Source organism: Sparus aurata, chromosome 16 (genome assembly GCF_900880675.1).
Source record: "Sparus aurata chromosome 16, fSpaAur1.1, whole genome shotgun sequence".
Taxonomy (NCBI): domain Eukaryota; kingdom Metazoa; phylum Chordata; class Actinopteri; order Spariformes; family Sparidae; genus Sparus; species Sparus aurata.
In genome coordinates this window covers 16,897,829-16,923,999 of record NC_044202.1, presented here as the reverse complement: position 1 = coordinate 16,923,999, position 26,171 = coordinate 16,897,829, and the positions used below count along the sequence as shown (strand labels likewise).

General features: G+C 43.0%; 1 protein-coding gene across 1 annotated transcript; it reads right to left on the bottom strand.

The window, feature by feature from the left end:
- Positions 1-565: 565 nt before the first annotated feature.
- eif2ak4 (eukaryotic translation initiation factor 2 alpha kinase 4) lies at positions 566-25,898 on the bottom strand. Its single transcript, XM_030443890.1, has 39 exons — positions 25,503-25,898; positions 25,267-25,382; positions 23,304-23,406; positions 23,031-23,204; positions 22,618-22,698; positions 22,351-22,502; positions 22,157-22,257; positions 21,906-22,063; positions 21,107-21,645; positions 18,943-19,058; positions 18,674-18,828; positions 18,157-18,596; positions 17,995-18,067; positions 17,824-17,913; positions 17,619-17,741; positions 17,365-17,469; positions 17,220-17,283; positions 17,044-17,123; positions 16,861-16,962; positions 16,729-16,779; positions 16,390-16,626; positions 16,030-16,105; positions 15,579-15,700; positions 15,287-15,336; positions 14,439-14,607; positions 13,712-13,828; positions 13,514-13,579; positions 13,249-13,419; positions 13,029-13,163; positions 12,723-12,830; positions 12,177-12,305; positions 8,168-8,254; positions 7,532-7,644; positions 7,393-7,448; positions 6,835-6,938; positions 5,615-5,683; positions 4,725-4,769; positions 3,749-3,864; positions 566-997 (listed from the first exon to the last, which is right to left on the bottom strand). Exons 1-39 carry the CDS (start codon positions 25,629-25,631, stop codon positions 940-942), a joined length of 4,980 nt encoding a protein of 1,659 aa, XP_030299750.1. The 5' UTR covers positions 25,632-25,898; the 3' UTR covers positions 566-939.
- Between the last annotated feature and the right edge of the window lie 273 nt (positions 25,899-26,171).

Here is a 26,171-nt window from a genome sequence, read left to right as displayed (position 1 = left end):
TCCTCTCTTAGTTGCTTTAAATGCTTACCCAGGTTGTTCCCTTATCTCAGTAGCACTTGCAGATGTGTTTAGTGGTATTACTGTATGTTATTCCTGATGGTGGGGGCAGGGGCGGGTCCTCTGAGATTTAAGCACCAGTGAGGAGGACACCTCATCTATCCGGTGCGCTAATAAAACACTGGAAAACACAAAGACACGCAGGCCAGACCTGGAAGCCTGGATAATCCTCGATACAGATTGGGCTGTTGTTTTGACTTGTCCGTCAAAGCTCTCCCATAAACTTCAAGGTGAGGAAGCTTCTCCGGAAGGATCAATAAAGCAAACATTAGGGTCAGTTTCCCAGGCCTTGGATATGTCAGACACTGCCACGCAAAACCTTCAGACTATCAAAAGCAGTACATTTTGATTTAAGATCTTTTCATAATTCCCCAAATGTTCTCAACCTGTGTCTCAACTGAGCAATTACTGGATTCATAAGGTATCTGTTACAATAAGGGATACCCAATGTCCAGACTGTTAATCCACATGGCTATTAGACTCATTAAACAGCTGAAAAAAACACAGCTCCATGTGGGAAAAACTTATTTATTTCCACTATTGATCTTGCTAATTAGAAATGTAAAATTGCTGTTTTTAAGACACTTAATCTTCAGTAAAAAGTCCTCTATATTTCAACTTCCGTTGTCCTATTAAGGCATCAAAGTCCAGTGAACCACTTGTTCACAAAAGGGGTTTTCAGAAAGTTATGGATTTTGGGTCGCCATTAAGCACGGTAAAAAATAAACGATTTGTGTCTGTTGGGCGCTCGCTTTCCAAATGGAAAAGGTATGAGTCTGTCAATCCTCAAGCAGATTCTGCAGGTCCCAGGATGGAAACAGTCTCTGGGACTTGACTGAGCCTCGAGGGACGTTTCCAGGGTCAATTGAACCACGCAGGTTTTCACAGAAGGATCTTGTAGTAGTCGTCCTTGTAGCTGTACAAGACCACCACGGCCAGCCTGCGAGAGGACAACATCTGTCAGTTATGAGATTCAGAGCAATATTGAAAACATTTTGGAGGACTTCCAAAATGGGACATTGCAAAATCAGGACAATGAAATTCAGCTGGGAGGTTTTTCAAGATCTTAGATTTCTCTGGCTTAAGAAGTCAATCCTGTGGAAATAGCAGAGGATTCAACCCCGCCACGGGTCAATATCCAGGGTAAGACAGTCCCATAACTCAGTGGAGAAAATCTTAACTTTTCTTCTGGTGCCATCATCAGGTCAAATTTTCGATTTGTCCAACATTTTGGTTTAAAAGGTGCAATATGTGAGAAGGCCACCTGTTGAATCCATACTCCAAACAAATAGGGGCAGCATATCACCAGGGTTACCACATACTGCTACAAACTGCAGCTGCCATCAGGTAGTTATCTCAGTTAGCCATGCAGCTAGAGGTCCAGACTGGGAGCTTGGAGCAACAGCTGATTGTTGTTGTTAACATCGCTAGCACAGGAGCTTTGGACTGTGATGGACCGGGTTAGCGTGCTAAATTTTGTACATACCTCATTCTTCACATTCTGTTGATAAATGTAGTACATTTTTAAATGTTGTCAACAAAAAATCTTACATATTGCACCTCCAAGTACATGTTAAACAAATGACATTAGCTGCAGCTGCACTTTGCAAAGTTTAGCATGCTAACACACCAAACAATGACGGTAAACATGGTAATTCTGTACTTTGTATTAACATGTTAGCGCCGTCACTGTGAGCATGTTAGCATTTAGCTCAAAGCACCAAGTGCCTACTGTAAGTGCTGCCACAGAGCCGCTAGCATGGCTGTAAACTGGTTAACAAACAGGTGTTACCCAAAGTAGTTTTGGATCAAGGAAAGCTCAGTGACTGTGATTTAGTGAATTATGTCTCTTCGAGGGGAGTGAGCTGAGCCGAAAAGAACAGCTTATTGTTCTTTTAAATTCTGTTCATCTGCCAAATAATCACTGGGATAATGACAGGGTTGGATTTGGATTCAAGCTAAGATACCCCACCTATAAAATGCAATTTTGCATGTGTGGACGAGGTTTAGCAGCACTGAATGACTCAGATTGCCAGATCCAATCTGCTTCATAAACCTTATACAAGGTGGCGGTATATCCCTCTGTTTTGTCAGTGAGTTTACCCTCTGTATGAAATGTGTTGTGAAAAGAATGCCAAGACTCATTCCCTTCATCCCTATCGAACAGCCATTGAAAAGAATGGGATTGTTCACCAATGTAACATCACTACTCTACTGTGACTGGAATAATTTCACTCTGTGTTGCAGCAGCCAGGTGACTGCCTGTGCCCTTTACCCCACTCATCTGGCCTCAGTTGCCTGCACCACACATTTGCTGAAAACAACTAAACAAACACATAAAAACACATGCTGAATATATTCATTGTTGCCTCTGTGACGCTCATTTATCAGCACAGACTTTTATCCCCCCCACCCCCCCAAATAGCAAATCAAACACACAGCAGAGACAGGAAATTAAAACCAACTGCTCTGGAGAGGCGGACGGGAAGCCAGAAAGAGAAGCTTTGATTTTTTTTTTTTTGTTACCATCTCATTCATGAAAGAGAAAATCCGCTGAATCCCTCACAGGGCCGCTCTCTATGGGCATTCACAAGCGTCACAACACTGAAAGCAAACACTGAGGGTTTAGCCTGGGCTTTGAAAAAAAACCTTCTGCTGGGAAAATTGGGAATAGACCGCACCAGTCACAACCACAGTGATGGATGAAGCGAACCCGCCCCCCTGTGCGCTGCAATCTCAGTGTCAATCAACTTGGGTGTTAAGAGACAGACATCAGAAGACCAAACAAGGCTAATCCTTCTCCAGATTTCACCTCAGGAAATGGGATCAGCTGAGGATTTGATGTTCTTCAAGGCAGTAGTTATCCGTCTTACAGCTCCCTTTGAAGAACTGACTGTCACTGTTACACCTGGAGTGCGTGGGCTTGCTCTGAGCTTTGGAGTGGCAGCTGCCCGTAAAAGGAAGTCTGTCCTTTGTAAGTGGCCTTTAATATATTCCACTGTTTGCTTCAGGTTTCATTTTAATAAAAGTAACAGGTCACTAGTAGATGGAAACATATGGGAGCAGGCAGCGAGGTGAGACCATGGGGTCTCTGGTTCATCTTCCATGAGGACCCCCGCCGAGACAAGACGTCTACAACTGCTTGTACGGAAAATGTCTATACAGTCTCAAGTTCCAGCTGTTTCTCTGATATTGAGGGGGAAACAGTTTGGATGCTAAAGACAATTCTGTGCATGTAAATGTTACGTTTGAATTGGACTTTTGATTCTTATGTTGGACCACATTTTTCCACATTCATTGAACAAATAACTGCTTTCATTAATTCAAACACAGTATCCCGAGGAGGACAGCTGATTGACAGGATGACACATGGGATGATATCTGCTCTCCGGTTGAGTGTGTTGAAAATATTGCTGCATCACCACAACTAACAGTGGTTTTCAGGGAACTGAAAGGGAAGTAGCTTATTAAAACACATGAAGCTCTTTTATTGGATCGATTGGACGGCCAATAAATTTGATCGATGGTGCCCAGATGATTTTGCCAACTAAGGATGATGACAATAAATGATTTAGCTAGCTAGTCTTGGCAAGATACAAGGCAAGAGCCTCAATAATCTGTTTTGCTTCAACAACAACACAAGAAAGTCAAAAGCACAGGACAGGACAAACATGCAAAACAACCAACTTACTTTTTCTTTATTTTGAAATGGTGGATCTCTTCGCAGATGGACTTCAGGTAGCGCTGCTTGGGGAGACGAGTCAGCAGAGTCTTCACACTATTGTTGAACTGGTCTTCGCTATCAAACTGGAAAGAAAGAGAGAGCAGAGGTTAAAGAATTGAAAGTTAGGTGACAAATATATTGAGAAAAAGCTTGTGGACATTAAACAATGCCTGGTACAGATTAGTTTTGCTGACGATTATTGTTGAGACTGTCCAACTCAACGTCATTACATGTTTGTTAGCAGACTTCAGAGTGTAAAAGAAGGGACTATGGAGTAAAAGGTTTTTTTTACATGAAGCCTTGAAGTATATTTGTGCATGTCAAGTGTAGCGGGCCAGTGGAGGCACAAAGCAACATTGGGTTTACTGAGTTCTCTGGTTCCTTGTGTGACTCGGGGTAATTTGCCATATTTAAAACAGGCCTTTCCTGCACGCCTGGCTATACACTGCACACTGTGTATTGTCATGTGCTTTATATACTGAATGTGTTTTCTTTGACACATGTGCTACAGGGGCCGACTGTATAGGTGGCCCATTCATTTATGGAGTGGAGGCTTTTGCTTATATAACAGTGGTGTAGGGAGCATGTTTCAGCTTTCTTTCTTTTAGTCTTTTTTTTTTTTAAACCTCTGCGTGCAGCCGCGGTCAGGAGTTTGGAATGTGAATATTAACACCTCTGAAGCATGCGTTTTGTTAACTGCAGTATGTGTTTGTGCCATGTGTGAGTTTAAGCTAAGACTCTTTAGCAGAGCTGCAGGCAGGGGTGTTCCCTAAGTCCACTCCTTGACGGGACTGTAAGGAAGGAGACGGGATCCCCTCTTCCTGTCTAGGAAATTGACCTCTACTGGCCATTCTTTCCACTTCCACTGCCCTCTCTTCCTTCATTGGAGCGCAGCATTTTATTAACTCTGCAATGCTCTTGATGAAGCCGGTATGGAACAAACCTCCAAAGACAGGAAGTTGATCAGAGTTTCCTTCGGCAGGTCCACCTGCAGGATACAAAAAAAGCAGGGTTACATAAAAACACAATGGAAACTTATCTCAGGTTGCAACAATTCAACAAATGCAGAGAACAAAGTGCACGTTTTGCTTGGATGTGGCCACTGGTGCTGCCAAACGCTGTTTTCATAATCAAGCTAAAAATATCAAGCGTTGGACCCCCTGTCCAATAAGTTGTGTAATTCTTTCAACACATTGTAATCCAGTCCGGTAGAACATCAGTAAATTACTTTTAATTCCACTTTCAAAACGCTCTCTGACAGCCCCCAATGTCCCTTTAACAGGAAATGGCTAATACCCTCTTGAGATTATCATTAGAAAATAAGTGGTGTGTTCCAGTCTGACTGACAGACATGCGGGTCGTTGCAACAGCTTACCGGATCCAAGGTGATTATGCCTGTTATGTTTCAATAACTCTGCCCAGGTCGCTGATGCAATCCAGACCCCAACAGGGATGACAGATGTATTTGGAATATACGCCGACATAGTAAATAGGACAAGCAGGGTTGATTTACTTAAAGAATATCTGGCCATAAATCTACATCGCAACCACAAATAAATCCAATATGGTAGCCCTGAAACGACACGCTTGCTGCCTTCTGTTTAGTGTTAATTGTTCTGTAGCGGCTTCACAGCCATCCTACCTCCAGCAGGGGATTTTAGCGTGAGGTAAATAACTATAAAAGGGCAGCTCCCAGTGATGTTTGCTGTTTTAGCTATCAAAAGCAATTTTTGCTCGCTCTGTGATTACACACATGGTTTCCAGAGATAAGGTGGGAGAGCAGAAAAAAAAGGGGGAGCTGGGATGTGGGGGTAAACAAACAAAATGACTTACTGCCAGAACCTCAATGTCACTGCTCTTGTTCTGCAAATTGCTTCCGAGATTCTGTAATCTGGTTTGGATCTGAGAGTTGGAGAGCAAGAAGGTAAGGAGAAAGAAAAGGGAAAAGGGTGGAAGAAAATAATAACTGTTCCCACAGACAAAATGAACCAGCAGGAAAAAATCTTGACATGCAATCATTTCATAAGCAAAACAGTGGCCTAGTAGGGACATGTTTACTGTTGGTGTGGGTGACTGGCGACAAGAACTTGCTCCAAACTAGGCGTTTTCCTGAGTATGCCTCTGATCGTAGTGACCTGTGGGATGTCCTTATCATGATCCATGTTGGGGAATTCTAATTATCTGCAAATATTTATTATAATTTTACACAATGCACACTTTGTACGTCTTGCCGTATGCCCGGCATCATAGATTTTGTGGTATCCAATAGAGAAGAGCCAGGCATGGGGGACAACCTCTCTTCATGTCCAGAATAAGTAAACTACTACTAAAGTCTAAATTCAAGTTTCAAATCAACAGCTGCACTTCAGAGGGTTATTTCTAGTATCCTTGCAGTCAGCATTTAGTATATATTACTAAATATTATTATTATACTATCATTGTTATTATGAATGTAATAAGACCTGAGGAAAGAGGGGAACCATCAGCCACCGTCTATTCAATTACTGACTGCGATGTCTCAACAGTTTAGCAAGTGAGTGTTAGTGTTTAGCATCTGCAAGCACTTGTCACAGCTCACGCTGACCACAGCCCAGTGCTTGAAGGACTGCATTCACGCAAGCCTAGCAGAAATTCTCTCTCTCGACGACGCTTTTACACATGCAGATAGAGTTCTCTGCTCTCGTACCACATTCACTGATTCAATTCTGAGAGGAGCTCCGCTCCTTGCTCTTTAGCAGTCTTTCGGCAGTTTTTTTTTTCCCCTTTTAACCTACCCCTGTTGCTGTGTTTCCTTCCCCTGCTATGCTCACTGTCAATTAAGGTATTTTCATGAGTTTCTGCCTACTTGAAGAACAGGTGCGACTAATTTTGGATGACCACATCAGAGTATCTGGCTGAGCACATCATTTATTTCAGTAATGGTAAAAAGCCATGAAGAACAGGTGGGTCTGTGCAAGTGTGTGTGTGTGTGTGTGTGTGTGTGTGTGTGTGTGTGTGTGTGTGTGTGTGTGTGTGTGTGTGTGTGTGTGTGTGTGTGTAGGTGCATTGCAAACCTGAGTATCATAGCGTCGTCTGGCACTGGATGAAACCTTTTCTGGGCTGATGATGTTCACATTAATGTTCATGCTGCCACTGCTCCCATGCTGCTCTGAAGAGCCTGGAGAAAGAAAAGGGAACATTTCCACATTTTATCAATAAAAAATAATCACTTTGTATCCAATTATGAAGGACTTTTAAATTTCTAACATCCAATAGTCAAACGTCATGTTCTAATGAGACGTTTAACTCTTACTCAGATGAATTAAAACATGTTGTTGGCTACATGTGTGCATCACAAAAGCAATGTGAGATTTGACATTTGACATTTATTCCGCTACTGCACTAATTGTCCGTCACTCTGGGTAACACATCAGTCAAGTATTCCATTTCATAATTGAATACTTTTACTGTAAGCAGAACGTTGGAGGAATCAAAGCACAACTGTATGAAAACAGAGGTGCGACTGTTTCATACTGCAGTGAAACTTCAGGGTCACAAATGTACAGTTAAGGCTGTATATAGAGGCTGTCTGTAAGGAGTAAGTGGACATCAGACTGAACTGAACACATTACCTGTGGTGTTGAGCAGTGATCCTTTAGGGTTCTGGGACAGGCTTTCAGAAATTTCTCTGCAGGGGCACGAGGACAAACATTATATAAGAACAGCCTCATTCAGACATCCGAGCCGCACTTAAAACCAAAATGTCTTTACCTGATGTTTCTCTCCTCAAAGAATTTGGTCCGACATTTCTGAATGATGTGGTCCACCAAGTCTGGTTCGGGAATCCGCTTCTCAGACTGTCTGTCCTTCTCAAAGGATTTCACCTGAAGACAGAAAATTACTTTAACAGGTGCCGCTGACAACAACCCTCTCATAATTCTCTCTTATCAAAACAGTTTGGAAGGCCGCGTGACCTGTAATGCTACTGAAGGAAAAAGCTGTTCTCTCAAAATGTACTGAAAAAATGCTGTACGATACTCTGATGCACTGTAAACTGATTAGTTTATTAATCAATTGATCAATAGAAAACAGGTTGCCATTTGTTTGGTAAACTGTTTCATTGTTTTGCAAAAATGTTAAACACTTGCTGATTTCATCTTCTTATATGTAAGGATCTGATGCTTTTCTTATGGTAAATTAAGCTTCTCTGAGTTTTAGACTGCTAAGTTGACTTAACAAGCAATTTTAAGATGCCACTTTTAGCTTGGGGAGATTGTGATGAACATTTTTTCAACATTCTTTTTTCTTTACGATATATGGAATAAATGATTGTGGAAATAATCTGTACATATCGATAATGAAAGTAGTGGTTAGTTGCAGCTCTACTGCACTGTAAGGCTGGTTTACCTTCACATAGATCCCCTCCTTGTCTGAGACCAGGGCCATGCAACTGATGCTGGCTAGCCTGCAGTGCTCCATCAATGTCTCCTGAGACTAAACACATGCACAATGAGAAAAGGCTGAATTACTCATACACACATAAAGTGAGGGGTGGTTTAAGGGTTCGACTCAACAGAACAATGCATTCAAAACATAACTGTCTTATCAGAGAGTATTAATTCATGCTGGATTTCTTGTCACATGGGCTTGAGGATGGCGGCCAGTTTAGAGGGAGGTGTTTACTGGAGCCGGCTTTATTTCTTAAAACTGCTAAAAGCTTGCTGTCCTCACACAAGTTCTGCTTCAGAGTGTTCTTCTATTAATCACTCAAAGAATTATGAGTCAGATTTAACAGTGTGACAGGAATTTCATAATAAAAGCATCAAAGCTGCCCATTTAACACTGAGGCTAATGTGGTTGCTGTGGGGCATTGTTGGGATACCAGTCAGCTAAAGCTTTAAGGTTGGAAACCAGTCCTGGAGATGCAACCTCAAAAATTCTTCTATAGCAGCGGCCAGTTGGTTTTGTTTGGGACATTGGAACACAGAGTGTGCACTGAGCCAGTACTCCCGACCAAAACCAATGTGTATTCAGGTAATGCATTCAACCCTGACCATGTGTATGAATGTATATGTTTGCGTCAGCCCAATTTATTCTCCAGCTTCAGCCAGAGAGTTATAGCTGGCTTCTGTGAGACTTCACCTCCTCATCAAATAAGCACTGAAACGTCCTTCTTTTCTCACAACTTTCTCATTGACAGAACAAATTAAGTCAAAGGTAAGCCTTGAGGCCGATGGGCAGCTCTGGGCCATTTGCCTGAGCTGACTGCATGTGGAAGGGGTTTGCCATATTTGGCTAATAAAAGCTTAAAGAGTGTGATCGTCTCCTGAGGATGAATTAAAGCCGCACTTTCGGCCCGTTAAGAGGCCGGCATGTGAAAGGTGTTAACAAAAGTCTAGCGAGGGGGAGCGACGGGTGAGTAGATCCGGACAAGGTGTTCTCCCCATCTCGCCACTGGTCGAGGCGCCGCCTGCATACATAATCAACAAACACGCACACAGGCACTGTTGACAAATTGGACATAGTGCTGCTTGTTTTCAGCTAAACCCAACCTTTGCTAATTGCTTCTAAGAACTGAGGGGAAATGAAGGTGGCCAATCACTTGTGTCCTGTGCCAGCACAAAAGACAATGAAGACTATTTAAGCAAACACTCGTCGACTGCAGAAGTGCAAAGTTAAAACAATAGGTTATAAACAGCAAAGGAGGAAAAAACAGGAGGAGCATTTAAATGTGCCAAGGGCGTCTACACCAACACACAAACACAAGGCTGAGATCAGTTTGTCACATAAACATGGAGAATGTGGCAAAGGCACGGCATCAAGAGTTTTGGACCAGGGGATAAATAACTTTGCTTTGAAGGGACTGATCTCAGCCTGGCTTCACAAGTTTCCCAAATAAGAGCTCATCAAAAAACTGTACTGGAAGCTGGTGTTACAGATGAATGACACCATCATTGAAATGGCTCCATGTCGTATTGTCCTAATAAGGCCTGTGAGCCTCTTTTAAGAACAACCACATAGAGCAGCTCATTCTCTGGGATGTTTACTATTTCTGATGCTGTCACGATAAGCATCCTGCTGCTGACAGATGAGGGGCTTTTTCCTCAAGAACGGAAGTCGGGTGTTGCCCTCTGTAGGAGGGATGAAGGTACTGCAGAACAGGAAGATAAGGGAGGGGGAGCTCGGGAGATCACCTGCATACACAACGGCTAATTTCCATTGTCTAATCAGGGATCTAATATGTTATAAATGTGGTTTAGTTTACGTGTACAAAAACCATGAGGGCGCAGTAACATAATTATAAGGGTATGAACACAAACTCAATGAAATCCTTCTACTCAAAATACTACATGTAGAGTGCAGATGTTTGTAGTCCTCTCTGCAGGTTCCTGCAAAATTCTTCCTTCAGCATGTCAGGAAGCAACAATGAGGGAGTGACTTACTGAGAAGCTTCCTTTAGCTGAGATATATCTAAGCTTAGGGCATTCACTAGATTTTGCATTTCTACTGAATCATTACTTTTTAACATGCTGTTTATCTGCACTTATTAACATTTTCAATAATCATCCTTACTAATCATCCTCCCATTTCTACGCCTCAAATGAAACACCAACCTTAATTTTCAAACACAATACATTTTCTTGAAAACATGTTAAAAAAGACAGGCCCACAAGCCCTTATGGGTAATCTGGTTCTTGTGTCATAACTGCAGGCTAAGTATATGTTCATAGTTGAAGATTTTCCCTGCAGAAGTACTGCAAAGATCATGCACTTTTCCAACCGCCAGATCACAACTGAAGATATTTTCGTTGAATTAACTTGAGTACATTGTGTATTTTGGCCACTATAGGCAACGATGGTGCCATATCTTTATGTGCACATAAAGGTGCACAGGTGGTAGTAATGCATAGGGAAGCATCGATCTGACTTTTTCAGTCCCGATACCGATGCCTGGGCTTTGTGTATCTGTCGATACCCGATACCGATCCAATACCGTTGTTGAATTAATAATAAACTGTATACCAGTCTCGGAAAAATACTTGAGTGATGGAAGAGAGTACCTTGGCTGTAAGTATTTCAGTAGGCGACGGAAGCCCTCATCTTCAACAACTGACATTAGTTGAGCATCTAAAACAATGAATTCTAAAACTTTCTATGTTATTGCCAATGCTTTCATGCTTTCTGTTGGAAACTTTTCGTGGAGTTGAAGTGCATCTGCCAAAGTTAGTTGCTGGGCTGTACTGTCTCCTGCTCCTTTGGTTTTGTTGAGCTGAAGGAATTGGGCGTGCTCCTTAGCATGGTGCTTTTGGATGTGCATGACTAAATTGGTAGTATTGTACTTTGCAGTACTACCACCCCCCGTCGAAACATTTACTTTGCCGACACACATGCTGCTGACAAATGACACCGGATGTGCTGTGATGGAGGAAAAGAAACAAAAAAGGATCGGCTCGTGGATCTGTTAATTTTTCCGATCCAGCTATTTTGTCAATATCGGGGCCGATATCCGATCTTAATATCGGATCGATGCACCAAGAAATGCAGCAATGCACCGGCAAAGACAGTGAAGGAGAAAAAATAGCTGCTAGAAGAGCAAACATAGATGCATGGATGTATATCAAGACCTGGTTAGGGCACTAACACTCTGTACTTCCACAGTGTTTCCCCCCCAGAGACCACAATTATAAAAGGATCTGTAAAACTGCAGGAAACCAGAAACCTCAAACTGCAATCGAGGTAAATTTTGACTCTCTAATATATTTTTTTAATCCATAGAGGTTTTTGTAAAAATGTTCTTTGAGCCAAGAAAATCAATTTAAAAATCTACGACGTCATCACAACATTGTGATGTAAATGATGATGTGATGACGTGGAAACAAGCCCGGAAGCTAGAAACCTTTCTGACATATGTGTCAAGCAACGTACATTGAACTGAATGGCCGCCATCTTTAGTGTATGTGTGGGTGTGAGTGTGTGGGTCTGTGTGTCTGCGTATGTATGTATGAGTGTGTATGTATTTGTGTATGGGTTGGGTTCTTTTGATTTTCTTCTCTTGATTTTATTTGCTGTTTCTTTTTTTCTTTTTTTCTGTTGTTGTTTTTAATCTCTGTAAGGCACTTTGCGCTACTTTTTTGTACGAAAAGCGCCATACAAATAAAGATTGATTTGATTTGATTTGATCTTTGGGTCCATTATCTAGTTCTTGTAACACATCCATGATCTAAAAATGTTAGTATGTGGAAGGCAATGCATTCAAGACTTCTGTTAAGACCTCAAGGATACACACAACACATTAAAGGAATTTTGTTTTTGCTATCCAAAATAACAAAACGTAAACAAAACTTTGTTTAGCATGATAAAACTCCACAGACAAACTTCAAATCAAAACTGGTCTGATATCAGGCAGAGCGCTTACCTGTGAGACATCGTAGGCAATGTCTGCAGACACTCCAGAGCTCCACAGCTTCTGGACAACATTGATGGCTCTGGACATTGAAGAATGTCCCACTGGGACAACCAGGGCATCACATGAGCTCACTGATGGCTGACACAGAGAAAAAACAGAGAAGTTAATAAAGGGTCAAACAGTAAAAGATGCATCGAGCTGCAGTATAATATCTTTTTTGGGAGCAATGACTCATTTCAGTGCTAGTCTTCTGGGCACATCGTCTCACATTCAGAATGTGAAAAATAGAAAATGATGCACCTCCAAAAATAACTCCTCGGCGTCAAGAGTCACACTGATCATAGTGATTAACATGTTCCTAAAAGTGGCTGTGTGGCGGCCGCCTGCTGTAATAAGGCATCATTAAATATGTAGCTCTGTCTGCTGCTCCTTCATTACAATAATTAGGAATGTCAGATACCAGTATGAGTGTGTGTGTGTGTGTGTGTGTGTGTGTGTGTGTGTGTGTGTGTGTGTGTGTGTGTGTGTGTGTGTGTGTGTGTTTGTCTCTCTCACCGGCTCCTCCATGTTGGCCATAGCAGCACAGACTTTGTCCAGGGCCACACTGGCCCCTACAGCAGAGGGCACCGGCACCGTGGGGGCTGGTCCTCGAAACTCCGGAATCTAGAAAGCACATGAAGATACCACTTGGACTGCTTCATATGGAATAAATGAAATGCAGACCAAAAGCTATATCTCAGATGGAAAAAAAATATGGTTTGCATACATTACGGCCACATTTTTATAATAATAGCTGAAGATTTGTGCCATGACTTGACTAAAGTCACATGTGGAATGCGGGTGAGTGTCAATAAAACCTACCAGGTGGTCGTAGCGTCCTCCAGCGGCCACGATATCTGGTACAATTCGCTTGCGCTTCCTGATGAATGCCACAAACTGGAAGATGACCCCAGAGTGATGCTGCACCTTGTACACTAAGCCTAAGTTCACCACCACCTGTGGAGAGCACACTTCTGTGTTAAAAGGGGGAGAAAACACACCACATCACAACCTCTTTCAACAGAAAATCACCCAAAATCACCTGCAGTTTAACTCCCAGTTTACGCAGCAGTACTGTGACCTCCTCCAGGTCCTTGAGGCCCTGCTTGGCTAGCTGGGTCACGGCGGTCTTCTGTTTGGTGAGTGATATCAACAGTGGCGCTAGGTCCTGCAGATTCCCCTTCTGTTCTATGTACTTGTACAGCGTCTGCAACTGGACACGACAGAGAAGGGATCTCAGTTTTTACGAGAGAGACCACGACTGATTATTTTCTATAGACGGTTCGTGCACCCGGCGGGACACTCACACTGTTGGTTGACAGTGAAAAGTTGCAGAACTTTGCCTCCACCTCACGTCTGGTCAGCTTTTCGCTCTGGAGCAAATACAGAAATGTTAGCACCGATATATTTAGGAAAAAACGCTATTATATGCGTTCATAACATTATATCAGCAACGGACACGTGATGTGGAGAACATCTGTGATGCACGTGCGACCTTCACTGACCATGGCGTCACACAGAATGTTGGCGGCCTGGCTCAGTTTGTCCTCGGGGACTCCGCTGTGAAGCAGGATGGCCTTCAACAAGCTGGTGTGGTTCAGGTAAATGTTATAGTTCCTTTCCTGCAGTCACAAACACACACACACACACACACACACCTTTAACCCCCTTAGCTGCAATTACAGTCAAAAGCAAGAGCACTACTGTACAATGAGTGCCTTGGTGAATAATGACTGTTGTGTCCGGCTGCCCTCTCATTCCGTCTGACTCACATATTCTTAAAAGCTTTCACACAAAGAGCAGGGTGGTGGAGAGGATCAGAAACAGGATCTGTGAGGGATGAACCGGAGGCCAGACTCTGAGTTGACTGAGTTCATGAAACATGCACGAGGAGTGCTGCGACTAGAGACTGAGGCAGCACTGGGATGTGTGGACAGGAAATGGACTGTACTAGGAGGCAGGGAAGGAAGTGGGGAGAGCCATGCATTTCGGATTTACTATGTAAATAATAAACCCAGCGTAAATCTGTCAGGCTTACACATACTTTGGTATGTTTGGAATGTGAGTGGGAAGTAAAACGGGAAAAAACAAAGACAGGACAAGTTGCCATCAGGCGTCCGTAGGAAAGTAAGGAACAATGATGCATCAATAAACTGCTCAGGGTGAGGAAGCGCAGCACAAACTGTCAGTTCACACGATCATGTAAAAAAACATGCAGTCCATGTGTATGACCTGGAGCCCGGGGAATTCCTGGACTATTTCAGAGATGGTGTAAATGGTCTCTGCGTCAGGGAGCAGGCTGTTGGTGACGGGTGTGATGATGTCAAAGGCACACTCCATAAGCTCCCTTGGGTGAGCGCGATCCAGCTTCCTGGGGCGGAACACCCGTTCAATGCTGTACCTTGAGAAAGACAAAGACAAAATCTGAATCAGTCATGCTTATTCTCAACAAGAATGTCAAGTTTTCATGTGGCAGCGGCAGCAGGCCTACATGTGATAAGGCTCGAACAATGAGCAAAACTGATCATGGTTTGATTTGAAATTATTTTATCTTTCACTGTATTTTTGTTATATCCCCCTTCTAAAAAAAAAAAACATCCCCACCTTAAGAAAGGGTTGGGGTTAATATTAGCGTTAATGTTAACTGTTAGGGGTATGTTTTAGAGGGCAACTCCACCAATTTACACATCAAAGTATATTTACAGGTCTTGGAGAGTACTACTGCATATGTGAAAAAAGTAGTCTGAGTGACATTAGATTACATGCACCTTCCTTTGGAGCGAAAGAAAGGCTTTAATCTACTGTTTCACATATACAGCAATACTCCCCATGACCTGCAAACCGACTTTAATGTGTAAAACTGGGGGAGTTACCCTTTAAGTAAAAGAATAACATAGTGTATGAGAAAGGCTGTGTAATTTAAAAGTTTAATTAATCAGTAACATGTAAACCTTGCTGCTACCTTGTTCGTAGGAAATAATGTAAGATTCTTTTGAAAGGAGCTACTAGCCAACAAATTATTAATTGTATTATTAAAAAGTGTTACTGGCACCAACAGGCTTACGTTCATGCGACTTTACCTCTTCAGATGTGTTATATTGTTGCGACCGACGAATCTTGCAAACGCCATCTAAAGCAAACAGAAAGTTGAGACTTGGGGCACTTGTATAATGACAGTGAAGTCAGTGCATACCAGGCTGTAATCAATCACAGTGTGGAAACAACCATTTAGTCCTCAGGGTTTCCTGAGGTGGCAGGATCTTACGCCTGCTGCTAATTGCGGCCTCACACTCTGTGTGTGTTTGCATGTGCTGATGCAAACAGTTGTATAATTGATGATGTTGTGCATGTGCATGTGTGTGTTTGGCTCACGCGAAGGTCATATGGCAGTGTAACCAGCATTCCGCTGTGGTCCATGAAGCAGGCCACCTCGCTGCCATCATACAACTTCCTGTTTCTGGGGAGGAACAGCGGTGTCTGCAGACGCACGGCACCTGAAAACAAACATCATGTATCACTGCAACATCTGCATAAGATAATATGACCTTCACCCTGAGAGAGGTGGTGCATGTGAGCAGATACTAACTGAGCATAAACAAACAGGTACAGCTGGACACCATCAGCACTGTGCACAGAAATAACACAAGCACCTGCACAGAACTTGCGCTGCCCAACAGTGAACTTATTGTTTAAGCTGCCACTCACTGGAGCAGATGTTGGGGTCCCTAAACCGGGCTTGCAGCGGGTCAGGAGTCCAAGTGGTTTTGCAGAGGAGAGTCTACAAAGCCTCACGTTCACACGCAAACAGGCGTAGTGTACTCACCATGCTTCTTGAAGATCCTGGTGATTGTTTCATGCACATGCTGCTGCAATTTGGCACTGTTGAAGCTGAAGCTGCCCTGGAGGGAGACCAAACAAACAGACTCTGTTAGGGATCAGGAAACATCGATAAAGCACTAACAGGCCTTCTGCTGGCTGCTTATACAGACCAGATGAGTGAGGTAGCATGGAGGGGTTGGTGCAGACATTCATGAGTCTGCAGTGACATCTTCAGGTAGAGGGGGGAACTACTTCTTACCATGGCTTTACGCTTGATTTATTTGAATAAATTAACAAAAGCACTCATTTATATGTCAGACAAGTGACTGGCCCTTTGGTCACGTGCGAAATATGTCTGTCATACCTTGTGAAGGTCTATGTCGTAGGTGTAATCCATGACTGGAGTGGTGTTCTGGGCGAAAAGCTGTCCCACCATGGTGCGGTAGGATTTGCCATTGATATTGGCCATGGTGTGCTGCAGCACCTCATGCAGCTCCGACTCCTCCATCTGTGGTGGAGGCAGCAGTTCGCTCTTCAGCAGCTCCAGGGCAGTGGGCCGCAGGGCCGGGTCGTGCTTCAACAGCCACTCTGTCACTTTCCTCTGACAAAAACAAAGAAGAGACACGGAGAGATGTTTTGGTGATGGACTGGGAAACACAGAGAAAAAAAGTCTGTACCAAATGTTGTGCTGCAGCGTCCTCACCTGTGTGCCTTGCTCATATGCAGCAAAGTCCTCAGGGAAGCTGATGGGCTCCTGCAGCATGAAGAGAGATAGAATAAGTAGCAGTTTCAAAGCCTCTACATAGATGGCTCCCAGTCTTAAAGATGGACCTACCACACGCAGCAGGCTAAGCACGGAGATGCGTTCCGCTCCCGTGGTCATGGGCCGATAGGACATCTCAAACAGGATGATGCCCAGGCTAAACAGGTCAACTTTCTAAAGACGGAAGCAATGAATGAGTACCAGACACTCAGAAACTACATCCTATTTATATTCCAATACAAACTGAAATCTTACTTGGTTGTAGGTGGCTTTGGTGTTCCCTTGAACCTCTGGACTGACGTATAGGGCAGTGCCAACCATGCCTGTCATGTTTCCTGTTGAATAGTGATACAAAACAAAGTGTTAAGGAAGAAAAAATAAAATTGTTATTTATATTAATTACAATGTGAATGTTTTCAAACTCTCTCCACCTGTTGGGTCTGGTTTGGGCATCACTACTGAGCCGCTCTCCTCCACTTCAAACACACCTGCAGCCTGAGAAAGATAAAGAGTATCTTATCTCTATTGGTTCTCATCTTCATCACTGTAGTTCAAGATTTTACAGTAGATGCATACCACATTAGCGGGATGGTCTGTGGCCAGGCCAAAGTCTCCAATCTTCACATGATCCTGTGAGTCAAGGAAGATGTTGACAGGCTTCAGGTCCCTGTGTATCATGCCCTAAAAGAGAGAGAAGGGTGGATTAAAAGACCTGAAAACATGGCTTCCATTTATGTTATTGCTATTTAAGTCAGAAAAAATTTCTGGTATGGGACACTAAAGCAAATAGGCTCATCATCTTTACAGGAGGCGCAAATACGTAAACACACCTGCTGATGGATGTAAGCAAGGCCGTCCAGTATTTCCCTGAAGAGTCTCCATAAACGATTCTGGTCCCTGTGTAAGCCGTGATCTATTGTGTCCCGTAAAGTGCTTTTTGGACAGTATTCCATCTGTTCCAAGCAGAACACGTGTATTAGATGCAAGGCAGAGAGACCTCTAGTGGTAAGACAGGAGCATAGAGGTGGAGCTTACTTGTATGTACAGGTAATGTGCTATTGGGGGGGGTCGTTCAGAGTCTGTGCTCTCCGTCGTGTCGATCCCCGTCCTTTTGCTCTGCTCCACCTGGGTGTGGAAAAGCCATCAGTTTGCTGCACTTGGGAAACTGACAAAACAAGTGGATAAATGGGGGCTAAATATTTAAACCTGTGACATCTCGTCCGTGCTTTCGTCGCCATTGTCAAAGATGATGTCACTCTGTGAGTCACTATCTGACGGCCTAAAACCAAAAAGACAAAAAGTGACGTATCAAGCGTTTTGATCTAGGAAAAGTCCTATTGGTTTTAAAAAAAAAAAAAAGACACTTACAAAAAAGAGGCACCAAAAACATCTTCCTCCTCATCATCATCATCGTCCTCTTCATCACTTGACTGGTGTCTGCTACATTTGGCACTGGAGGATCTCTCGATGGAGGTGGACCATTCAACAGAGCTTGACAGGACCGGAGGCGGTGCATTGTCCTCCAAGTTGTCGGGGAGGCCGAGCTCGTTGAAGCGCTGCCGCGACTCTTTGCCCTGAGGACGCTTGTCGGCGGTGCTCTGAGGCTCAGAGCTGTCACTGCTGGTAAGGACTCCCATCGAAGGCGTCTCATGTCGCTCGATCCAGGCGTTGTAGTAGCGGACGATGTTCTCATGGTTAAGGCGTGAGAGCAGCGTCACCTCGCCTTTGATCCGTCTGAACTGCTTACTGGCTGGGTTGACCTGGATGCGCTTCACGGCGTAGTAGCAGCCATCTAGTTTGTTCTGAACCTGGAGGTACAAGAGAAGGAAAGTGAAGATTAAGAAATCCCAGCCAGCTTGTCTCCCCTGTTAAAGCCAAATCTTACCTTAATTACGGCACCAAAGGCTCCCTTTCCAAGAAGCTGGAGTTCCTCGAACTCATTGAAGTAGCGAGAAAACTGCCCCTGCACCCCGGAGATGAACGGAGCGTTGAGGATGTGGCTCTGTGGGATGACGGATGATGCCAAGTCAACGGCGAGATCTGATTGAACAGAAAAAAAAACAATACCAACTATTGGAATGTCCTAATGGTGTAATCCTTTTTAGTGTTTTTTCATAATAGTATTGTAATATCTATTCTAGGGGTGTGTTTCACCTTCTGGGCTGGCATCCTGAGACTGTGGCAGGTTTTTAGGCGATGGAGGTTTGAGGAAGGCGTGGTCCAATAACTGCTGGGTCGTCCAGCGTTCAGCATCATTCAGGCACAGACACCTGTGGCAAATACACAGATAGTATAACAGACTGCGCAGTAAATCTCAAAGATGGTGGATCAAAAAAAAGGAAAAAAAATGTAGTAGGATGACATCTCTATAACACTGAAATCTATGGAGAAAGTACTTTTAAAAACACCTTTACGGCCAGTTTACGGATCAGAAAAGTTAGACAGAAGGTCTATTAAACATCATAAAGGAATGAAGTCATGTTTTTGCATCTTTTTGCCTATTTACAACAGATAGTCCTCAAGTGTTTCAGAGTGTTAAATGTGTTTTTACTCCCTACCAGGCAGTCACTTGTTTCACTTAATTTTAATACAATATGAAAATCAATTAAGAGAGACATAAAACTTGCTGATTTTCAGGTATTGTATCTTTTAGTATGGCGCTCCCATGATTAGCCAATAATTGAATATAATCAACTGAAAGAAAATTAAATTGGAACGATTTCACTAAATCAGTAATGATTTTTCAAGCAAAAATGCAAAACATGTTGCCACCATTTTTCTTACATTTGAGATACTGCTGATTGCCTTGGTTTTATAACACAGCAAGGTGAATATTTTTGTTTTTTTGTTGGATGGTCGGAAAAAAACAAGACATCTGATGACATCACCTCGGGCTCTGGGATGTCATGATGCCCATTCTTCGCTGTGTTCAGATGATTCACAGATCAAACAATGAATTAACTGATTGAGAAAATAATTTGCAGTGTTAAAATTTCAATGAGCACAAGGCCTGTTTTTGTTGACTGTAATAATGCCCATTGTGTTCATATGTGTTGTTCAATGTTTGTTTACAGAGGCCAAGAGCCCATTTTATTTATTGTTTTGATTCTGTGGTTTTATATTTACCTATGTTTTAGGATATTTTAACATTTCTTTTTCACATTCCAACTGAAATGTCTAAACAGAATTAAAATTTCATTTCTCTTTGAACAATCGTACTTCCATAATCTTTCAGTGCAGCTACAATCCAGGCTTGTCTGACTTGTTCAGACTGCCATGAAAGTCACAGGGAAGAAAGAACACCAGTCCTTTCAGTCTATCTATGGACAGAATGTGCTTAAGAGGAGTGCAGAGAATACGAGCCGACCCATCCCATGTCCTTTACTCTGAGCACGAGCTTTTACCATCTGGCAGATGACACAGAGTGCCAAAATGTCAACTTTAAACAGTAGGACACAGCCTGACACATAACTGTGTCAACAATTTGCAATACTGCTCTAGAGCACAGTATGTTGCCAGGTGCGATATTACTTGCACATAAATATGTGAATGTATGTAATCATTATAAGTCAATAGTGGTTTAAAATTGTCTAATCCAGCAACCCTGAGCCCAAGAAAAATTTTCCCAAGGGGACAGTGAGGTGTTTCATACTGTATCATACCATTCTGTATCACACTGATTATACTGTACATAAGATCTTAAGTTATGTTATCATAATGTTAGAATGGAAACGTGCTTACATGCAGATTCATTTAAAAAACATTCTCAACATAAATAATTTTAATGACAAGCAGACAGTGTTCATTAGCACCATATTGAACTATATATCGTACCATAGTGTATTGTACTGTACCGTACAATATCATAGTGTATCTTACCATGTCATATCATACCATATAGTACCATACCGCACCATATTGTATCAGTCGCATTAAGTGGTCTCAAAATTACAATTATATTGTTAAATGCAATTTTTGGGGTGGACAATGAATGGTCCAACAAAAGAAGTTACCGAGACAGATCTAATGAACACTATGTCTGCTTGTCATTAAAAATATGTTGAGAATTTTAAAATGAATCTGCATGTATGCACATTTGCAATCTGCGTCATGATAACATGACTCCGGCAGCATGAAAACAGCACAAATGTTTGCAGTGTAGTGATAGGAATGGAAATGGTTGCTGGGGAAGCCCAACAATACAGAAGTCTGAAACACTGCAGCCTTGCGATGCATTACAGATTTGGAAAATGCACTAATGTTAAGTATACAGTACACTATTTACAGTAAATGGGCTGATATATCCCTCCATACGTACTTGTGGAGGAAATCCTGGAAATCAGCAGGCAGGCTGGCTGGTACAGTCACTGGATACTCCTTCACCTCCTTCCCATGACTCAGAGCCAGCAGCATCAGGCCCAAGTTCCACACATCCCCTTTCTTGCCTGTTTTCGTTGGCATCACTGTATCCTCTGAGAAACGCACATGGGCCTGCTCAAAAATGTCCTCCTTGCAGATATCAGCGAACCTCTTTGATAAGCTGTAATCAGTCAATCGAACGTGACCCTCCGAGTCTACCAGCACGCTGGAGGCTCCCAGGTGTTTGTGGACCACAGAGTTGGAGTGAAGGTAGTCGAGAGCTGCCAACAGCTCTGCCGTGTAATGGCACAGTTTATCCAGAGGGACTGGGCTGTGGGAGGTTAGGCTTTGGTTTAGGTTGATGCCGGCCACATGCTCCACCAGCATGTTCACCACGAGGCAGTCCTCCTTCTCAGTGGAGCTCAGCGCCGTGTAGTGAACCAAGTTTGGGTGATCGAGCCTCAAGAGGGAGTTGAACTCATTTTCTGCCCCGTGGATCTGTACAAGAATTCAGGTTTAACCAAGCATACTGGGTTTGGCTTTGAGAGGTATTTTGTCAGATTTCCCTGCTCATAGAGGTAGAGATCAACTGGCCAGTTTACGGATCAGATATCCAGCATTTTTCAGATTATAATAATCTATGGATTTTTTCTCTGATCACTGATAAAATCAGTTAAAAATCTGCATCTGCACAGTAACTAGTCTCTAAAATTATCAAATAAATCTAGAATAAAAAGGTACAGTCCTTGTCTACTTGCCTGCTTTTTGCAGGTCTCAATCCTTTCCTTCTCCTGGCTGGTGAAGAACTTGCCCATCTTCTTGTTCCAGTGCAGTGACCACTCGTAGATCACAGCAAAGTCTCCTGAGTTCGCCTCAAACCCATAATAAACGCTTCGGCTGAGCCTCTCACTTACACCTGGCACAATCACAAACACAGACCCAAATGTACAAATGAACAGGTTACATAGTAAGATTAAGGGTTTTGACACTGCATCGAAACAGCTCTCACCTAAGCTTTTCCCTCTGTGGACAACAAGCTCTCCGTAAGTGTTGCTGTGGAAGTGAAGAAGCTCCTGCGGGCGGTGGTTGTCTTCATTAACTGTGTCACGCCTTGGTAAACAAGAACAACTCTGAGCATTTTGAAAGTATGTCTCCTAACTGGAGAAGCATTTCTTGCCTTTGTGATGCTAGTCTGCTACATACCTGTGGCGGGAATTTGAGGTAGTCCGGCGGCGGTTACCGACTGCTTTCCTGGCTTCAGTCAGTTCAGGAGGAGCTCTACACGGGCTGGGTGGACTCTTCCCCAGCAGGGTGGAGTCAGCAGGGACCGACTGCTCCATACTCTCAAGTCGTTCCTGTGAATATATCACCACACTGAACGTCACCATATTTGTTCCTGTGACATTTCCACATGCGTTTTAACAATGAACAGTGCTTTTCTTCATCAAAAGATCAAAATAAACAGTGCACCTGTTTGGCTATCTCCTTCCTTCTCTTTTCCTCTCGTTTCTCCTCCTCTCTTCTTTGTATTTCAGCCATGATCTCTTTTTCCTGCAAGAAAGAAAAAACTACTCCGCTGACATCCTGTTCAACTACAGCTTCTGTCTGCAATTTTCCAAACAATCAAAACACAAATGTTTAACCAGTCAAATAAATGATTGTAGAATGTGTTACAGAAGTATGTTATTCTGCATTTATATGTGTACTTAGATCAGTTGCATCTCAGTGCAGAATTCTTGGTGACTTATTTATAAATAATCAATTAGCTAATGTTTTGCTTTTGTGGCCTCCTATTAGTGGTAAGAGTTGCACAGAGAAGATAAACAAGAGGAAATTCAAGATTCTTTGTGACAAACCCCTCTGATAAAACTAATCCATCTCACCATCTCCTCCTCCTGCTTGCGCCGCTGGTCCATCCTCTGCTGCTCCTCCTGGGCTAGCTTCTCCTGCTGTTTCCGCTGGTTCTTCAGCATCTCCTCGTGGAAGGAGCGCGACGGGGGTTTGTTGTGCTTGCTCAGGAAGCCCTGGATATGGTCTGCTAGCTCGTAAATCATCACCTAGGACAACGGGGAAGAAGGTTAAAGGTAGTCTGTGTGTTCTATTTCTTTATCTGTGTGTATGTGTGTGTGTGAGAGAGAGTGTATGTGTGACCTCACCTCTCCACATCGTACTGCTGCCAGCTTGGTGAGCTCACTCTGAAGGTTCTGCAGGTTTTCGTTTGACAGACCTTTGGCGTTCTTCAGCTCCAGCTCCGGAGGCCTGGTGGTGCCCAAAGACTCAAGTTACTAGTGAACATTTAGGTGACATTTACAACTGCACAACGGATCTTTGTACCAATTGTGCCTGGATTAACATCTGGCATGACATGCCACTGTCCTAGAATGTTAAAAGCCGTGGTGCCGTGTGGAGAGACATGCGGCATCTTTTTAAATTGTTACCAATCATGTGAGCTCATGTGAGGGAAATCTAATAGTTTTCAGGCTGTGAGCAGATAGAAATCTCAGTAGTTGTTGTAGTTGTGGCCGTGCCTGTGGGTCTTTTTTCTAATTACTTTCCAGTATAAAACATGCTTGTGCATAGCAAAACTGTGCTTATTTCTACTGGAGATATTAGGTGCACGATTTTTCACCTCCAGAAATCCTACACCGAGAAGCTGCTTTTGCATCTTAGATGTCTAACTTGTGTGATATGAGACACACTGAATGGAAAAAGTAATATGGAAATTATATGCTGATAATAGACAGGGAGAGGGGTCGTTTAATCAGGCCAAAAGGTCGAGCCAGTCAGCTGCACAAGAACAACAAAATAATCTTAAATTGGCAAAGATGTTATTTAAATCTGGATCAGAGCAGAGAAAGACAAAAAATACCTTCAGTCAGTCAGTGCCAGCTATTGGTGAATTTTCCCTTCTTAGCCTTTTGTTTCTTTGTTTTTCATTTGCTTTCTGTTTATTACCTAACGTAGGATTTACTGATCAGATAACACTTCCTCTGAAAGTTTCTCGTGTCACAAGGCCGCTCTTTTTCACAAAGAAAACCAGGCTCTAAGGCAGAGTGGTATTTTATTTCCTGTGCTGAACCATGTGAGTGTGCAACTATTTGGAGACTATAAACTGTGGTTGAATAAAAACAACTAAACTTTGCTATCACGCACTGTGCCCTTGTACTGCCTCAGAGCTGCTCTTTTTATCCTCTGTGCCGCAAGGAACAAAACAGTGCAACCGTCCATAAAAATTCAAATATAATAGTATTCCCTACATCTAGAAACAGTATTTAACAGTGTTACATAGGAATTAAAAACTTTGTTTTAATAAATGCGTTGACAAAGTTAAAAAGAAAAATACATGGAAACAAAAAAGGGTTGTCACAGGTATTTTCTTTCAGCTCATCTTACAAAACATCCTGCAGTGCCACAAAGTTATAATCCTAGAAAACAAAGCCTTTTCTGTTTTCTAAATTCTTCTAAATATTTATTTATATTACTGTTACATCTTTTACTGTGGGATCCTATTTTATGAATAAAGAAATAATAAATAATAGGGTTCAAAATGAAGTTTGAAGTTGTTTAGAAAGCATTAGATAAAATATAAGTGCGCAAAGTAGTTTACCAAGGGTTTTGAGCTTTTTACGGTATGAGGCCACAACTAATAAAAATATCATGGTCGAAAAAATATTGTTGTTGTTGCTGTTGCCAGTTAAAATTACCCTTAAAAAGCCTTTTATTTCATTTTCCCAAAATAATAAGTCCTGACAGTCAGGGAGGTGACATATACCTGGAAAACATCTATTCTTTCATCGCGCTAATATGGTAGAATTCAGAACCCTTGATAAACAAATGTAAACAACATGGTAACTGTCAATTTCCAGACCATGAAACCTGTATACTGCTGCCCTCTAATGCAGACAGCTAATAAATAGGTGTACTATAACCAACTCAGTCTCTACATAACAAAAGGAATCCTGTGACATCTATCTTTTCGGGAGCATCTGTTCATTGTGTGTCTGGATAAATTCATTGTGTGTCTGGATAAATTCATTGTGTGTGTGGATACCTGGCAGTGCAGTGGTAACAATGGCCTCAGTGAATACATGGCAGAGGTCAGGGGTCAGTGGTACTCACACGTCTGGGTATGTGGGTGGGCATTTGACCTGCAGGTCCACTGTGACGTAGCATTCCTCCCCAGTGTTCAGCCCGTTGGGCCGCAGGCAGAGGTACACCTCTGGAGGCCTTTTGACCTGGAAATGCACACTCCTCTTTAGTCGGGGCTCATCACTCCATTACTACAGCTAACAGAAGTCAACTTAAACCCATCAGCTCTGTTAAGGAAGTGCGCTCTGCCGAGCACGTCTAGCTACCTTCCACGGATCCTTGTTCCGCAGATCCTGGAAGTCATCTCCAAAGATAGACGCGAGGGCTTCTAGCTCGTTTTCCTGCTGAACCGTTGGGTCGTCTGTCCCATCTGTCGGAGTGTGCTGACTGCTCATTCTTCTGCCTCAGCTACATGGCAGTGCTGCTGTCCTGTCACACTCACAGCCGTCAGACGAGAAAGGAGGAAGAGTGCTGCCCGCTCAGCACAGCGCTGCTCCCTCCACGGCTCTCACCGCCGTCCTCCGCTCCTCCGACACTTTAGAAAGTCGTCTTTTGGCGGAGGAACGCGTCGCTGTCACTAACTACTCGGTAACAGCTAACTTATCACTACGCGGACCACAACAACGCTGCAGCTCGCGCATGGCCGTTGCCAGCTCGGTCGGTCGCACGTGATACGTCATCACAATGCGTTCTCAAAAGCGGCCGCTAGAGGGCGGTGATCATCCTGAAGGGAAGGGATGCTGGGAAAGGTGTCTGCTGATGTCAGAGAATGATTCAGTGGTGGAGGATGATCAAAATATAGAAATTATTCAACATAAGGGGAAAAAAACATTGAATATGGGAGTAAGTGTTATTGCAAAATACACCTATCAAATGTAAAATGACCCCTTTGAGTAACACTATACAGTGGTGGCAAGCAACTAAATTACATATCT

What these genes read in the sequence shown, in the direction of transcription:
- eif2ak4 (XM_030443890.1), bottom strand. Translation starts at nt 25,631, where the DNA reads ATGAGCAGTCAGCACACTCCGACAGATGGGACAGACGACCCAACGGTT. An exon ending in TCAGGATGCCAGCCCAGAAG is followed by an intron (nt 18,829 to 18,942) that starts GTGAAACACACC and finishes CTGTTCAATCAG; the next exon opens with ATCTCGCCGTTGACTTGGCA. An exon ending in TTGCTTACATCCATCAGCAG is followed by an intron (nt 17,470 to 17,618) that starts GTGTGTTTACGT and finishes TCTCTCTTTTAG; the next exon opens with GGCATGATACACAGGGACCT.